Source organism: Lagopus leucura, unplaced genomic scaffold, assembly GCF_019238085.1.
Source record: "Lagopus leucura isolate 7727_CA_CO unplaced genomic scaffold, USGS_WTPT01 Super-Scaffold_100002, whole genome shotgun sequence".
NCBI classification, from domain to species: Eukaryota; Metazoa; Chordata; class Aves; order Galliformes; family Phasianidae; genus Lagopus; species Lagopus leucura.
The window spans coordinates 32333119-32350481 of NW_024962263.1; the positions used below are offsets into that span (position 1 = coordinate 32333119).

Sequence of the window (17363 nt, forward strand, 5' to 3'; positions counted from 1 at the left end):
TCTGCTCACCTTCCTTACTTATACAGTATACCAAACACATGGATAAATACCAGAAAAACACAGTGTATCCCATTACTTCATTTTTTTTATTTTTTTTTTATTGCTTTGCATACCATCTAATTATTTATTTTAGCTATTCGGTTTTCTGCATGAAAGCAGATCCAGCAGCATAGGTGCCTGACAGACAAACTCTCACCTAAATATTTAGAGCCTAGATAGTCCCAAGTCATTAAATTGCATGACAAGAACAGACTTTTACACAGGCATCTGTACATATTTTTAACCAATTTCAGAGTGAATGCTTGAACAAGCTTTTTCTAAACATGACCCCTTCATTAGGAACTTCTCTCCCTTGCTCCATTCATCCTTAAATCCATACACACAGACATACCCAAGTGAGCTTCAATGATGCTCTCAGCATTTTGGAAATTGTTACAACCAAGAATAAATGAAAACTGACATGCAGATCATACAATTCAGATCATACAAATCTGTGTTATATTTAGCTTAAAAACTTGAAAAATTAGACTACTCATTTGCTCATGCCATTCTTATTTTTGAAGAGATTTTCCACGCTCATAGCAAATACTGTATGCTGCATATAGCACAGACTTCCTCCTTCTGCACAAGATCAGCAGTGAAGAGATACATATCAGAACTGTAAATCAGATCAAAGCTGCAAATATTCTGCAAACAACTACACTATTAACATAAGGGAGGGGTAGAAGTAATTGTGAGAAATCAAGACGGACGTAAGTTACCCAGCTTTTTCAGTAAAAAGCTTCGAAGATCATAGTAGTATAAACCAGAGGCTCTCCAGATTCTTTGCAAGTATGAAAACTACTTAATTACAGAGCTGTTTTGTTAGGCTGTGTACAGCCTGAGTTGGATTTCGGGTCCAGCACGCCATGACAACATGGTCAAAAGCTAAATAACACCAACACACACCTGCAGAAAACTATTCTTCTATTTTAGTTTGCTGCAACAAGGTTAAGTTTACACATACAGTTCAAGCTTAAGAAACACAACAACAACCCGCTTACAACTCCTACTACCACCAAAGATACCCAGAGTGTTTTTTGTCTTTCCTTGTTCTCAAACATTTGCAGATAGCTACCACAGTCTCTGCTAACAGCTCAACAGAAGTTATTACCCAGTAAGACACTCTCCCACGCACTGATGCTAGTTTTGCATGCTAGAACTTAAGTTTGACATTTATGAGCCCCATGGCCTTGTAATTAGTCTACTAATAATGTTAAATTGTATTTCTTAAGTATCTCAAAACCAGAGCGGTAGTATTTTCACTTAAAGCCTATCAGACTGATAAATGAGCTGGAAAAATCAGCTGCACTTCCGCACTTAATGAGGTATGAGTAGCAACCCAGACTCTTACTGGTGTTCAGCAAACAGTGTCCATTGCAATTAACCTCTTCATCAGTAACCTGACTGATGCACAGAACACCATCAGCGAACTCAGAGACAACGCAGGAATACAACTGATGTCAAGGCTTTAGTTGAGCAGGACTTTGGGAACACTGATTATTAAAGAAACTTTAAGTAACATAAGAACTGAAGAGTTCTACAGCTGAACTAATGCCACTTATGAGCACAAGCTGAGCAGCTGCACAGTTACTAAGAACCTGATGGCATTGACAGATGCCAAGTTGAACACCAGCCAAAAGCAATTCTCTGCAAACAAGGTAAACCCCCTTCTGAGGGTCTGTACAGGCAACTGGAATTGTTTACTCTGGTAAAGTAGAGGTTAAGAGGAGATTTAATTGCATCAGTACTCAAGCAGCAGTTACAAAGACTAATCAAACCTTTTCAAGAGGTGGCAAAAGTATAACAAAGAGAAAACAGATTGCTACTTAGGAGGCACAGGTTTACTTTGTTAGGATGAAAGTTATTTAAGACAGGGCAACAGCTCCAGATTGATTAAATGGAGGTGGCAGACTGTCCTTGGAGACCTTCACCCCTTTGATAAGGAAGGCATGATTAACTTTGGCAGCAGACCTAATAGATGAGATAGCCTCAGGAAATCCCTTCTGAATAGCAATTTTATTTAGTATGGAATATTTTCCAGATATTTGCAATCTATACTAACAAAACAACCAAAATCCCTCTCCTTCTAATATTCAGTGACACTGTTCTTAACATATTTGTTCTCCTCCTCCTATACCTATACCTGTATTTGTAATGCACGCACATCTGCACTGACTGTCAGATATCACAAATTCAGTTACTCCAGAACAGCAATGTACTGAACTCAGCAGAGTAGATAGATTTTTCAACACAAGAGGTGAAGCGCACAATCTATTCAGTCAAAGCTACAACAGTTTTCCAAATTTATTCCTTCTTTGGCCAAAAGATCATAGGAAAGAAATGCTCAATCTCCTCCCTTCCTGATCCCTGAACACACGGATGAAACTGCCTCAACTACAGCTGAAAGAACAACCACTGTGCAAAGAAATCACATGACCAAAATTCATATACTTGCTAAGTTAAATCAAAGCTCAAGAAAGTCCTAGAACTTCAGTATCATCTTTTCCCACATCATCTATTTAGATCCTCTCTTCCAAATTGCTTGAGAAACAAAAACAACCAGATACTCAGTTTTGCCTACCATAAAACTAACTTGTTGATGGTTTTGCCATGTGGAAACTTGAACCGTATCCACAAGTCGTTCTTACAGAAAGCAGCACCCCTCCAAACACAGCCATCTGTAAACAGACTTATTTCCTGGCCTGACTTGAAAGGCAACTAGATTGTGCAGTTAAACAGCCGGGTTTGTCACACTCACTGCTGCTTGAAAAACTCAGCATCCAAACAATTGTGGGAAATTGGCATTTTGGTTTGAACGATAGCTGCATTGGCGTTGTTCTCCCCACTGAGAAAGGAATTTATTATTAATTCTGCTGCAAAGAAGACATTGCTGATGATAATGTAAAACATTTTCAATGTCAAACTTCATGTTCTCAAGTACTCATTCTTCAGATAGTGCACATTTCAGATACCCATCAGGTTCTGTCCCAAGCGATTTCCAAGAAAACTCATCCTTCACTCTGACAACATCCATAATTTTTGCTCCTGGTTCCTGAAACTCCACTGTGAGCATGCTGTCATGTCTCATTCTCACTGGAGTATTTGACAATACTCACTAGAACAGCACACAGCAGCAATAAGAGCATCCCAGGAAATTATATCCTAAAATGACAACGGACTTATACTTTACATAATAGGTGTTAAGAATATCCATGCCCATCACTAAGTAATCCACAAATGCTCTGTCTACAATTTATTCATTCTCACTGTGTGTCTGCAAACTGTAGAATTCATCAGCTATTTAAAATAAAAAAAGTCAACCATATTCAGACTTTATTCTTATATCTCAGAGCACATCCATGGATTTCCAGGAGCTACAGACTCTCAAGGTAAAATGTAACTGGTAATATACTTGTTGAAGAGTTTAAGTATCTGCCTTAAATTAACAGCTCTGTAATTCACCCCTTCCCACCCCACCCCCACCCCCCCAAAAAAAAACCAAAAAGCAACTAAACAGAAGCAAATAGAAAACCACATGCACCCCTAAGACAAATAACTTCAGCAACTTCAGCAGGCTAACTCTCGGCCTTCTCTGGACAAGACAACTGTAACAAGAGCTTACAAAGCTGGCTTCCCACGTGCAGGTCTTCAGTGAAGTACAGGTCAAGACAGACAAAGAATAAAGGAGACATCAATACTATGTATATTCATTCCACATTAGAAGTAAAAAGATGCTTATTGCTTCAACATGGATTACTGTGGTTTGGGATTTTCTGGATTAAACAAAGCGCACCTTGTAAAGTTTCTGCCTTGTGGCATCCTGTGATGCTGTGACTACTCCGAAAGTTAGCTCCAGTTGGTTTCCTCAAGTTGCATATGAAGACTACTCTCCTTAACAATCAGGGACTCACCCATTTCCGTAAGATATATCTCAGCTGAAAAACTTTAACGTATGATACGTCAGGAGATGCTATGGTCGTTTCAGCCACATGTTCTTACCTTGAATCTTCATGAAATGCTGAGCCTACAGTACATTAAGCAGTATCATTTTCCAGAAGCGTAGGTCTTTCCAACAGATACCTGCATCCCACCAATCTTCCTGCTGTCTTGCTATCACACTTTCTTCTGTCCTCTTAAACAACTTTCAGTTTTCATACTATGCATCTTTTGCATTACTCCTCCGAAACAAGACTTTACATTCTTGAAACAGAAAGTATTCAGCAGTCAAGCTTACAAGATTACATTCATCATCAGTACCATTCTTAATGATCTTTTCCAGTATGAAATCCAAAGCATGGTACAGACACTCATCTTCCTCTAAAAATATTCCACCCACAGCCAAAAAAATCTGTTGTTACTGAGATATCAATAAAATTCTATACCGCTGAAAACCCCTTGGGACACTGCATAGAAACGTGTATCTTCAGAACTCTTGCAGAATTTGTCAAGTAGCATTTCTAAGAGGAGCACTGCATGCTGATCTCATGTCTACTGATGCAGAACATCTCAAAGCTGTTCACACACTTGAATGATGTGCCTTGCACTAACATTCTGTTTGCAGCCCGAAACCACCAGTGCAGGTAACAGAGGCCAGGGTCTTAGAAAATAGACTCTGACCAGTGCTTTTACTGGATCTTCCTCCTGTGCTGGTTCTTCAGAGTGCAGTAAAAGGTGAGCTCAGCCAGCAGCGCTTCTGTCAGTGAAGGGCTGACATCACATTTTTCTGTGCAGATACGTACTCAGAATCCATTTTGACTAATCTGGTTCAAAAGATACTGGAGAACAGACATCAAAGCCAAAACAGGTTTCTGTAAGCCTAGTTTCTTAGGAGAACATGCTAAAAAGATGAACTAGAAATGAAAGGCTTATTTCTTGTGATGGCTGTACATCCATTCCAATTCATAATCTTCACAATAGTTTTTATTCACTACTTCCATATATGCCAGTGTTCTCTGCTTGTGGTACTTTAAAAATCTTGTGCATCCATGCTTTTATAGCACACCATATTGAAGCAAGTCATATCCCAGATTTTGAGTCCTTTCACCATTTACTCTCATTTCCTTGGCACATGTCAGTCTGGATCCATATTCTCATTTTATGGAACAACATTCCCCAACAACACTCAGTTTACACTGAGTGGGTCTTTGCTACTCCAAGTCCACAATACAATGAAGAAAGGCATAACATTCCTGTGATGCAGCTAGGCAAGTTCAGCACAGGCAAAGCAGCATCTGCAGCAGTGCTGTGTTAGCCTACTTGTATAGATTCTTAGCATACTGCCTGAAGCTTAGCAATGAGAACACGAAGCTGACAACAAGCAGAAGACAGTTTAGCTTGGGAAGGTAAGAAACTAAGATATGGCCTACCTATTCCTCCATTAAACAGATATATAGGTACTTAGAAGTGGAAAGGCAAAATTAAGGAAGGCGTCGTACTGGTAAGTATTTATTAACTCAACAGTTCATTAGACAAATACCTCAAAAAATGTTCAGCATATAAAGAGAACCATAGTTACAGGTGTACAGATATGACAAATGCAGATATACAAACTACTGGAAGAGCAACAAATATTAAACCCCCCAAGTACTACACTAAGAAGCTGGAAAGATAAAAGCATTATACTTACAATAGACAGTCTTGAATCTCAGTGCTTCTTCTTTCTTTAGTAATGAAGATGCAAGTCATCCCAAAATAAAATAAGAAAAAGAAATTAATGTGCTGCGCCGTTTGAAGGAAAAATCCTGTACTTCTTGAGCAAAGCCTTTGCAGACAAATTACAATACAGGCCAAAGTTTCCATTATCAAATAGGAAAAAATGAGCCTTTATGATTATCTGCAAAAGCTCGAAGTACTGGCAAAAGCATACTTACAGTTAACATAAGGTAAATTTCAAAAAAGCCCTGGTATTAATGGAATTGTAAGATACCAGACAAAACTTTGGTTTCCACATGACTGCAGCCCCTAAGGTTCCAAAAACTGTAGTTCCATCAAGAAAAAACCTCACACAGAAAAGAATAACAAACTAACAAAAAAAACAGCTTTCCCAACATATTGGGTGGGTTTGTATAAAATTCCAGGATAGCCAAGTCTCCTGAAAGTTTATTCTGTCATGAAGAACTGGAAAAGTGGCTTTCATCAGCTGAATCCAGAACACATCACTTTTTGGAAGCATCTGAGAAAAAGAGTAACTTAAATTTCCATTTTAAAATGTGGCTAAAACCAATACTGACTTATTTTTAGACCTTTTTAGCAAATATGTACAAACTTGCCACCAAAAAATATGAAAAGAAGCGTCATCATTCACAGCAAGACAGCTGTTTACTCACGAGCACTTCATGGAGTTCAGTGCTCTATTTTCAGTACTCAGTGCCATGGAAGGTATGTTGCATGTGAGTGTGACAGCTCAATAACAATCAAGACTGACACAACAGTTTTGTCTCTTTTCAAGAAGCTAAACAGTTGATCTTTCACAGTAGCTAAAAACAAAATAGAGAAAAAAAGGAAGTCACTTCACCCCAGTAGCATCACAGATAGTGAGTGGGTGGTGCTGCATGAACTCAGCGGGATTTTGTAAGCTTGGAACACAGGGTCTTCCTTCCAGTTACACTGCCACAAATACTTTTGTTATGCATAAACCACTTGTCATTCTACACCAGTTTTACAATAAACAGCTGTTAATACCTGACATTTCAGAGAAGCATTGAAAAATATTAGCAACTGCGAGCTACTGTTGAAAGAAAGTTCCTTCCTGACCACTTCTGAACAACCAGTTTCACCTGCGCTTAGATTACTGCTTTAACACTAAAAATGTTGTGACCCATCAGTCTCAACGGTGGAACAAGTAAAATAGAACTTCTCTAGTGCTTTAAAAATAAAGGAAGAGGAAAACAAAAGAAAAAAAGAACAACAAAACTGTGTTGAGAATGAATATTCTCACATATTGAGAAACTTTTTCTCTGTCCTTGTGTAACAAGCAAATTGCAACAACTGTTTTTGAGCTAAGACTGTAAAAAGTTAGAGTAACTTTTAACAAAGTGTCTAACTATGAGAAGTCAAAACTCAAAAACTGCTGTCTTTCAGAGTTCCAACCTCCTAGACACATTTTGAGATTAGTCTCCACACATTCCAAGGTCAAGGGTTATCAAACAAAACACTGTTTCACATGCTGTTAATTATGTAAACATCATTTAACTCTTCCTAAATGCATATACCCTTGAAATCACATAAGCTACGTTAGCAGCGAATTAACAGAAACTCCATTTATTCAACAGAACGGCTTAGGTTGGAAGGGCCCACAAAGCCCACCCTCCCCACCCCGTGCCATGGGCAGGCTGCCCCCCACCAGCTCAGCTGCCCAGGCCCCATCCAACCAGGCCTTGAGCCTTCAGGAACAGGGCACCATAGCTTCTCTGGGCACCTGTGCCAGCGCCTCGCCGCCCTCTGAACAAAGTTCCCCCAAACATCTAACCTACATCTCCTCTCTTTTGGTCTAAAGCCATTTCCCCCTTTCCTTTCACTACAACACTGTGTAAAAAGCTGGTCTCTCTCCTGTTTATAAGCTCCTCTCAGGTACTGGAAGGACACAATGAGGTCCCAAAGCTTTCTCTTCTCCAGGCTGAACAAGCCCAGCTCCTTCAGCCTGTCATCACAGGACAGATTCTCCAACCCTCTGATCATCTTCACCATCCTCCTGTGGACCCACTCCAACAGCACAAATGCCTTTCTTGTGCTGATGGCCCCAGGCCTGGACACAGTACTCCAGATACAGCCTCACGAGGGCAGAGTAGAGGAGGACAATCAATTCCCTCACCCTGCTGGTCACTCCTCTTTTGATGCAGCCCAGGAAACATTTGGCCTTCCCAGATGCAAGAGCACACAGCTGGCTCACTGTTAAGCTTTTTGCCCATCAGGTCCCCCACATCCCTCTCCAAAGGACTGCATTCAATGAGTTCTTCTCCCAGTTTGCACATATATCTGCAACTGCTCTGACCCAAGTGCAACATCACGCACTTGGCCTCGTTGAACCTCAGAAAATACCCATGTGCCCACTTTTCAAGCCTGTCCAGTTCCCTCTCATGGCATTCCTCCCTTCTATTGCATCCAGTGCACCACTCAGTGGTGTCATCTGCAAACTTGCTGAGGGTACGCTCAATCCCACTGCCTACATCACTGATAAATACATTGAAGAAAACTGGCCCCAAGACTGACCCTCGGGGACACCATTCATCACCAGTCTCCACTTGTATATAGACCCATTGACCATAACCCACTGGCTGCAACCAGCCAACCAATTCTTTATCCACCACCTTCATCCAGCCTTCAAATCCTTATCTCCCCAGCTGATAGATAAGGAGGTATTACAGGCTCACATTATAGGCCTTGCAGAAGTCCAGATAAACAACATCAGTTGCTCTTCTTTTGTCCTCCGATGCCTTTGCTCCATCACAGAGATTGGTTGGGCACGATCTGCCTTTGCTGAAATTATGTTGGCTGTCTCATATCTTCTCTTCATCTCATACATGCCTTCACATAGCTTCCAAGAGGATTTGCTCCATGATCTTCCCAGGCACAGATGTGAGGCTCATCAGCCTGTAGTTCCCCAGTTCCTCCTTCCTCCCTTTCTTAAAAATAGGAGTGATGTTTTGTTTTACTCAGTCATGGAGATCTTTGCCTGAGAGCCACAGCTTTTCAAGCACGATGGAGAATAACCTGGCAATCATATCAGCCAGTTCCTTCGGGATCCTGGGATGCATGACATCTGGACCCACTGATGTGTACATACCCAGGCTCATGCGATGGTCTCAGACTCGCTCCACTCTTACAGCGGGACAGATTTTGCATCCCTCAAAACTCGTTCAGAGGACACAATAACACAATAGGCTCAGGAAGACTGACAGCCAGCTAAGACCAAGGCAAAGAAGTCACTGAGTACTTCAGCCTTCTCTATATCCATTGTAGCCACTTCTTCCTTCTCATTTATCAAAGGCGGTACGCTCAGCCCGTCTCTTTTGATCAATATACCTATAGAATTCCTTTTTTTCATATCCCTCACCGAGCATAGCTCCATCTGTGCCCAGATTCATCCCTGTACGCTAAACAGGCCACCCATTCCTGCTTCTGCTGCCTGTACTGTTTCTTCTTTTCCCTTCAGTAAGTCCTTACTCAGGCACACCAGTTTCCTTCCTCCTTCACACGATTTCCTGTGGTGGGGGTTGAAGAGCTCTTGTGCTCTCAGAAAGGCATCCTTAAAGAGTTGTCAGCTCCTCTCCTTTGCCCCCAAGCTTCCCAGGAGATCACATCCAATAATTCCTTAATCAGCCTGAAGTTCCCAAAGTTCAGGGTCTTCACTTTGCTTTTGACCAGGCCCATATTCCTAGAGCTCACTAACTCGACCAAGGCATGATTGCTACAGCATTAATTGTCTCTAATCTTAACTTCTTTAACAATCTCCTCCACTATCTCCTCCTGGCAAGCACCAGATTGAGGAACACTTCTCCTCTGGCTGGTCTATCCAATACCTGGACCAGGAAGTTATCTTCAACAGACTCCGGGAGTCTCCTGGATTGCTTGCAGTGTGAGGTTGACACAAACATATTTTTTGCGTAGGAAAAGTTCTACAGTTTAATCATGAAGATAAGCTACAGAGGTTCACAGTGTACTAAGCACTTGATACACTTCACAAACACCATAATGTCAAGGCAAGTTTCCAGTATCTGAAACCTGTGTTACTAACCCAAATATTAAAATAAATGCTTTTTCCAAGCACAGTTGATTTTAGTACCATGCCAAAGGATCTGTAAATTGCCACACGTTGGGTATTTTCAGTCAACAGTTCTGATGCATGACAACCAGTGGCAAAAGGTAGAGCAGAATCAAGAATACATAAATGGTGAAGAAAAAAGCCTAACAATTTCTCCTTTCTAATGAGGTCGCGAAGTCCTGAATCCAGATTCTTCTCTTGAATTTAAGCATTCCTACTCTCCCAACATAGGATGGGAAGACAGAAAATGGGAATCCTTGATATAATCAGGAGAATCTTCATCTGTGCTCCAAAGGCAGCTAATAGAAGAGGCAATGCTTACTCTATTGGGACCATCCATACAAAGAACTGCTCAAAACACAGGGGAAAAAAAAGACAAAAAAAAAAAAGACACTCCACTCCAGAATTTCCTCTCTAGCACAATATTCCTGTTACTCTTGGTACAATAAGAAGTACGACTGAACTTACATAAAACTGTATTGTCTAACCAGTTTACAATAAACGTTCAACTGTTTTCAAAGTAGATACATAATACAAGCTAATTCCAACTTCCTAAGAGCTAAGAACTTTATGAAAAATACATGAATACCACTCTAATCCTCCCCCCACCAATATTCGTTTATCAGTGAAACCACAAAGCCTGTCAGTATGCAACTATACAAAAGTAGTAAGACACTCAAAATGTAAGACATACACAGCCTTGCATTGCAACCATCCCAATTTCAATCTTTTTACACTGGTAGTTTTTACAGGATTTAGGCCTTGTGAATTACCAGCATTAGGTGTGTACTCTGCTTATTCTCCTGCATAAGGACAGGAAGCATCATCTTCATCAATACAGAAGTTAGTGCAAAAAAAACCAAACTGGTTAAGGAATATAAACAAAGCACTGTTCATTATCAACATATAGTCTTAAAAAGAACTTAAGCTTAGCACTTCTATGGTGGCCTCATGCTTGGTGATATTAAGACTTCTTTTGGTATCTCAATGAATTTTGATCTTCTGCAATCTCACAATTGAAAGTAAGGCATTAAAAGTACTTGAAAACAATGACAGTGTGTCCTCGCAGACTTATTCCTATAGAAATGTAGCCATGTGACGTACCAGGACTCCATACCAGCACTGACATTCAACACCTAATAATCATCCAGTTTCCAATATGTCTGATGCTTGCTCACTATCAGTTCATAGCCATCATTAGCTCAATAAATTTAAAAGAATGTAGCCAAGGATAGAGTGATTTACTCAAATGGAAGAGAAGGAAAGCAATATGTGGATTTGCTGGGAGAACTGGCACTGGTTTTTCTGCTTTAAAAGGGAGAAACAGCAGTAATTTGATCACTATGAGGGTTAGCTAAGAAATAAAAAGAAACAACCACAAAACCAAAAGAACTTCTTGAATCAGCAAGAATACTGAATAGGACATGAAAAATACTACCATACTACAGATTTCTGTTGGTTCAACAAAGAACACTATGACCGAATCCTGGGAAAAAGCATTTGGAGAGCCATGGACCCAAATATTGCTTATGCATCACACTACTGAAATGATTAGCTAGCAGGTTATGAAATACTACTGAACAGCTCTGAAAGCCAAACTATAAAAATGCCCTTCCTCTGCAAATGAAAGGGGAGCCTGAATACTTGAGAAAAAAGGCACTGCAGTAAGCCTTGTGTCCTGGCAAGAATAAAAGATCATCAGGAAAACATCACAGCAGACACTTTTAAGTGCCGCCACAACAACCCAATATGATGACAGCCATCTTCTGTAACAGGGAAAAGAATGGACAAACGAACACACCCAGCTTTACTCATTTTAAAATTTTCTTCTCAGTCTCAGATAACTGTCAGTCATGCAGTTAAAAGTTCAGTCAAACAGCATTTGGAAAGGTCTTTTCTCAACACGTCCCCACAGAATACTGTCTAGCAATGTAAGCGAAATACAAGGAAAAGTAGTAAACTATGAAGCTGCCATTTGAGATGCTTCAAGCAAATGGAGCGAACTCCCGTAGGAAATCTGAACTGGCGTTACCATGTATAAACAAAGTTCATGCTCCAAGCAAGCTGGTTTTCTTCAAAGTACAAGCGAGTTATGCAGTCTTGGAAAACACAGCAGTACATTCATTAACTACACCCAAATTCAAAGTTTGCACTCTTACCATGTGTGACTTCTGTACAACTCAAAACACAATTTCACATTTAATACACATTTGCCTTCAGAGTAACTACTGATGTTGCAAGTTACAAACTAAACAGAGTTGAGTCTCCAACCTCAAAGTCTTGTTCTTGGGATTTTTTCATGGGAACAGCTGCTACAGATCTACAGATGGGTTAGACAAGCACTTGAATACTTGTGAAATCAAATACTATTACAAGAATCCCAGGTTTAAGATTAAATTAACATAAACATGTAATATGGAAAGAAGTTACCTTTCTATGCTTCATACCACGATAGTGTGACTGAAGACTTATAGAACTCATACATGGAACTTTACAAACCTAAAAAGATAAATTGAAAGTACATCTTCAGTTATGCTGTGGATATTTTGTAGTTGGCAAGGTGTAAGACTTGGAAATATAATTTTACATTAAGATGCTGGAAGTCTTTTATGACTTAAACGGAGCAGTTTAAATCACATCAGGAGTGTGCCACCAAAGTGACCAGAAACAGTGTGCAAACCTATTCAAATAATACTTCAATATATATTTAAGTATACTGGCTGGCATGAATCTTTGAGAAGCCTACACTTTCCCTCCTACCCTCAATTACTGGATTCTTAGTTCTCCAAAATTCTCCAGCCAATAAGAAATGATCACACATTGATTAGAAAGGATTGGAGACCAAAAAATATATCCCGGAATAACTGGAACTCCATTCATCATTTGATCAGAAAAACAGCAAAGGAAGCCATCTGCGCTAGGATCCACAGAACATCGTAACAATTATAGGATATAGCTCGACAACTATTTCCTTCAATCATTAACAATAGAAAGCAATGATACAAAAAAAAAAAAACACCAATATACGATAGCATTACCTATCACCTTGACATGCTGTCATATACCTTCAATATGCCAGAAAAAGTTACTGGAACAATATGTGATACATAGAAACTTAACATGCTCTGATCCAGAGCAGCATCCTTTAAGACAGAAGAGACTTTAAGAGGTCCTGTAAGAATAACAAACAGAAATCTGAAAGACAGCCTTTAAGGGCCACTATAGTATACCTGTAACTGCTCAAGAACAAACCAAATTCACAAAACCAGACAAGCAGTTCTTCCAGGAACCGGCCAAACTATCCTCTAACATTAACAGCCTCTCCCACCAGCCTGCCACACTGCAGCTCGGTCAGTTCTGTCTAACTTCCATGGTTTTTAATACCTTAAGCCTGCATTCTGGCACGTATTCCAAAAAGCCATTAAGAAAGGCACTCACTTCACAGTAGTATATTTTTTTTTCAGATTCTGGTTTAGCATCTTCTGGCTTAGCATCTTCAGCGATGGCGCTCATCCTGCAGAACTGTTTCAAGACACACAATTAAAGAAATCCATAATAAAAAATAATATTCCTGTTCACACACAACCCTTTAGCAGACAATTGCGGGGAAGGAGCAAAGCATCCATCGGGTGAATAAAGATTAATTCCTTTCTAGAGCCAACCACGTATTTCACTGCCAGGACATCGCCGCAGCCTCAAGCCTCCCGTTAGGGCACCTTCCCGCTTAGCTTCACACCAAACGCTTCACACAGAAGACAGAAAAAAAAGAAAACACACCGACCCCGGGCTGCCCATTTCTCCCCATTCCTCCCCCTCCCACCCCCGCCCTCCCACCGCACACACCCCCCGGCCCGCGCCCGTCCCCTCATGGCACTGAAGAAGCGGCGGTACCTCCGAGCCGCTCCCACCCCCGGCGCTGGGCTCGCACGCCGCCGGCACGTCCCCAGGCGGCTCGGTAACGACAGCAACCGCCGCCAGCCTTCTCGCGGCGCGCCCAGCGGCACCGTCACTTCCGCTTCCTGCCGGCGGAGAGAGCGCCCCAACCCCGCGCGGCCGGCGCGCGCCCTTTCCGTTAGACGGACGCGGTCCGCGAGGCGCGAGGCCGCGCCAATCGGCTCAGCCAATCGGAGCGCGGCTCCCTCAGGCGCGGGAGAGGCGGGAGGAGCGGACGGCGCGGACGGCAGGGCTTGGCTTTAAATGCAAATATTTATTATTTCTTTTAAAATGTCTGAACTTTACATTTCGGACTGGTAATAAATGTAAAATATAATTTAAGAAATACACATGAAAGTTCCCTCTAAAAGCAGACTGAGAAAACAGTACAATAATAATAAAAAACAAAAAACAAAAAACAAAAAACAAAAAAAAAAAAAAAAAAAACAACCCACAAAACAGAAAAGTGCACCTGTTACAACAAAATTCCAAAATACAAAATCCACGCATTTACTTAGCCTGCTGCCGTTACACCTGGGGGGTCTATTACAACTGTATAGCAAGCAGCATAGTTGCTGCTGGTTGGATTACGCGTTAGCAGAGGATCCCAGCTCCAGGCTTTGCTGATGCCCGTCCCCGCAGTTCCACGAGTGCATCAGCCTTACGCCTGCTCCATGCACCCACTGGTGCGTGCTCACACAGTGCTCAGCACGGGGCTTGGTCCTTCCAGAGCTGTGCCCATAACATTGGGCTCACGTAATACCCATCTGATGGGGAGAAGCAGTCAGGCCAAGTGTTGCTTGGTCTCTGTGCTCTTTTTATTTAGTCTTGTCCTCTACTGTTTGGACTTAGGAGGAACAAGAATGGCACTTTTAATTTTTTATTTTTATTTTTTTATGGCTAACAGCAGATTTTGATACCATATTTTATTATTTCTACGTTTCTGTAACAGTTACAGGCCTTAAGATGGGGTCACATTGAAGCCCTCAATAATTCTTTGCAGCTCTGATTCCAAAACCTAAAATGGACTGATAGGAAACACTGCTCTGTACACTCTAAACAATACTTCCATACTCATCTTTTAGAAAATTACATATTAAAAGTGCAACTGCACAGTGAAAGGATGAAGGCGTGTAGGAAAGAAACGAAGGATCCAAAAAGAAGAAAGTGGGCTCCTTCATTTCTGTAAAGAGAGGGCAGGTCCGAACGCAAAAGCGTTTGGCAGTGTATACTTGAAGAATTAAACTCCTGGTGGCAGCTCAAGTGCTTCTTGGCAATACAGCTGCCTAAGTAGGGTAAGCTTCCCCAGCAAAAGAACTTTTTTCTGTTTTCTGAGCTGTAATTACTCCAAGACTTCTGTCAGTACCTCTGTCTTCTTCAAAGGGGACAGGGAAGGTAATGGGGCATTGCACTTCTGCATAACGTTGTTCTTTTGGCAAAGCTTTGAAAGTGTGCCTGAAGTAGATAATAAAGTTATGGAGGCACAAAACAGAAAGAGTGGAGGCTGCAAAGTACCATCCTATCACAAATCACAAAGGTAGAAAACTCTGAGGGAGAAAAAGGAGAAGTTTTTCAATAGGTACAGACACCTTTAAGGAAGAAAGGGTTCTTTGGTTTCGTTAGGAACCTGTGAAGAGGTAAAGGAGTGTGAAGAAAAGCCCTTTCAGAAGAGGGAACGCTGCTAGTCATGTAGAGGAAGAATCTTCCAGAGTATCCAACCCTGCCCACATCAGGGAGGTTGGAACTAGATGATCATTAAGATCCCTTCCAACCCAAGCCTTTCTATGATTCTATGACTATGATGAAAGTAGAGCAAAAAAACCACACACAGTGTTGCTGCTTGCCTCCCACTGCCTCAGATTTTAAGTAAACACAGGAAGAAAATGATGCAAAAATAATTAAAAAAAAATGATGAAGAAGAAGAAGAAAGAAAAAAAGTTCAGGAGTGACAGTAATGGGATAAGGAAGGGAGAGACCAAGGTGTGACCTAAGAAGAAGCAGAACAGTGGTGACACACCTGTGACACTCTCCTGTGCAAAATGGAGAGTTCTAAACCAGAACCTCATCTGATTTTTTAACATAGTCTTTTAATTAATTGACAGAAATTACTGAGATTAGCTACGAAACTGATGCTCTTTATATTGCCTTCTGCCACGTGTTTGTGTTTTCCTCATACTTAGGCAATGGAAAACCATAATTCTACCAATACAAGTGTGAAAAGGAAGTTTTGAATGTTGTACAGCTGTCACTGCAACTGTGTCACAACCAGGAAATTCTGGCATTCCAATTCAGGCTGCACAACCAGAGCACCAAGTGACAGTTCAGTGGCAATGACCAGCTGCAAGGGTATTAATGCAGACACTAAATTTGTCATAGTTCCAAAGAGTAACTCCGTGCAAGGAAGAGGAGCACTGCATGCCTCCTAGAATGATGCTTTCAGTGTGATGGAGAAACACAGCCTAGCACTGAATGACCTCAATCCTTGTTTTCAAGGAGCACAGAATTGCTGGCAGTGAATTAATGCTGTACTCACAAAACACCTTGACAGCAACGTGTCACTCAAGGTGATAATTCTTCATCCTCAGATTTGTCTTAGTAATAATGTTTTACTCTTTCTCCCCAAACACTGTCATTGATGATCTTGTTCAGTGCTGTTAATTGAAGTATGCACTTCAAACTACATTTGAATTTCTATCTAAATTCAAACTAAATTTAAAGAAATTGGAATCTATCTCAATGTACATCCCAACACAACTTCTAATGTGATAAAACTTGTAATTCAGTTAAATTTTATCAATGCATACTCCACAGCTCCAGAAACACTGTTCGTCATATTTGACTTGCTTCAGATTTCAGAGTATCTGAGAGCAGTTTGTTACAAGCAAAGACAAATCTAAAAACTAAGAATATCAATTTTGAGAAAATGTCACTCAGGCCAGCATATAGAACACAGTTCTCTACAGGTAAAAAAGCAATGTGATAGGTGAGAGAAAGAAGAGAAGAAAAGGACATGGTATGTTTGCAGGGGGAGGAAAGTAGTCATGATAGTATCATGGGGAAATGTGTGAATATGTGCCACTTGGATTCAAAGGTGTACTTGTCAGGATGATGGCATCTATGAACATGAGCTACTGGTAGCCTTCACCTATGAGTCATGTTCGGCTAAATGAGAGCCATGTGGCTAAACCCTGAGCATGGCCACCTGCAGAACCTCTAATGCACATATTACAGAAGTCTGCTTCAGTTACAACACGAGATTTCATAGAGGATTTTACAAGACTTAAGAGAGGAAGAAAATCCAGGGGAAGAAACTTATTTTCTAGTGAATGAACAGAAGGAAAAGACAAAAAATAAAGTAGGAAAGCTCTATACATCTACCACTGAGCTGGGATCTTAGTTACATGACACTCCAATGAAAGAAAATGAGTAAGGGTTTATTTTGTGACTACCTGAGGCAATATATGTATTTATAGATAGAAGAAATTATATCTTTTTCTTGTTTCAATTAAAATATCCTTTTTTTTTTTTTTTTTTTTTTTTTTTTTTATAAATTAATGGCTTTTATGAAATAAATACCCTGGGTGGGTTGTTCTACTTAAGTTCCAATATGGCTTCAACAGAAAGAGTT

The 17363-nt window shown here is 40.7% G+C and overlaps 1 protein-coding gene across 1 annotated transcript in view; it reads right to left on the bottom strand.

Annotated features, from left to right (window-relative positions):
- The window catches only part of LOC122178587, a 35224-nt gene extending 21473 nt beyond the window's left edge, over window positions 1-13751 (bottom strand). The window contains exons 1-4 of the mRNA XM_042868831.1: window positions 13694-13751; window positions 13241-13324; window positions 12233-12301; window positions 5669-5702 (exon numbers count right to left, since the gene is read on the bottom strand). Coding sequence (XP_042724765.1) covers window positions 5669-5702; window positions 12233-12301; window positions 13241-13315 — 178 coding nt within the window. The 5' untranslated portion in view covers window positions 13316-13324; window positions 13694-13751. The remainder of the gene's footprint in view (window positions 1-5668; window positions 5703-12232; window positions 12302-13240; window positions 13325-13693) is intronic.
- Window positions 13752-17363: the final 3612 nt, after the last annotated feature.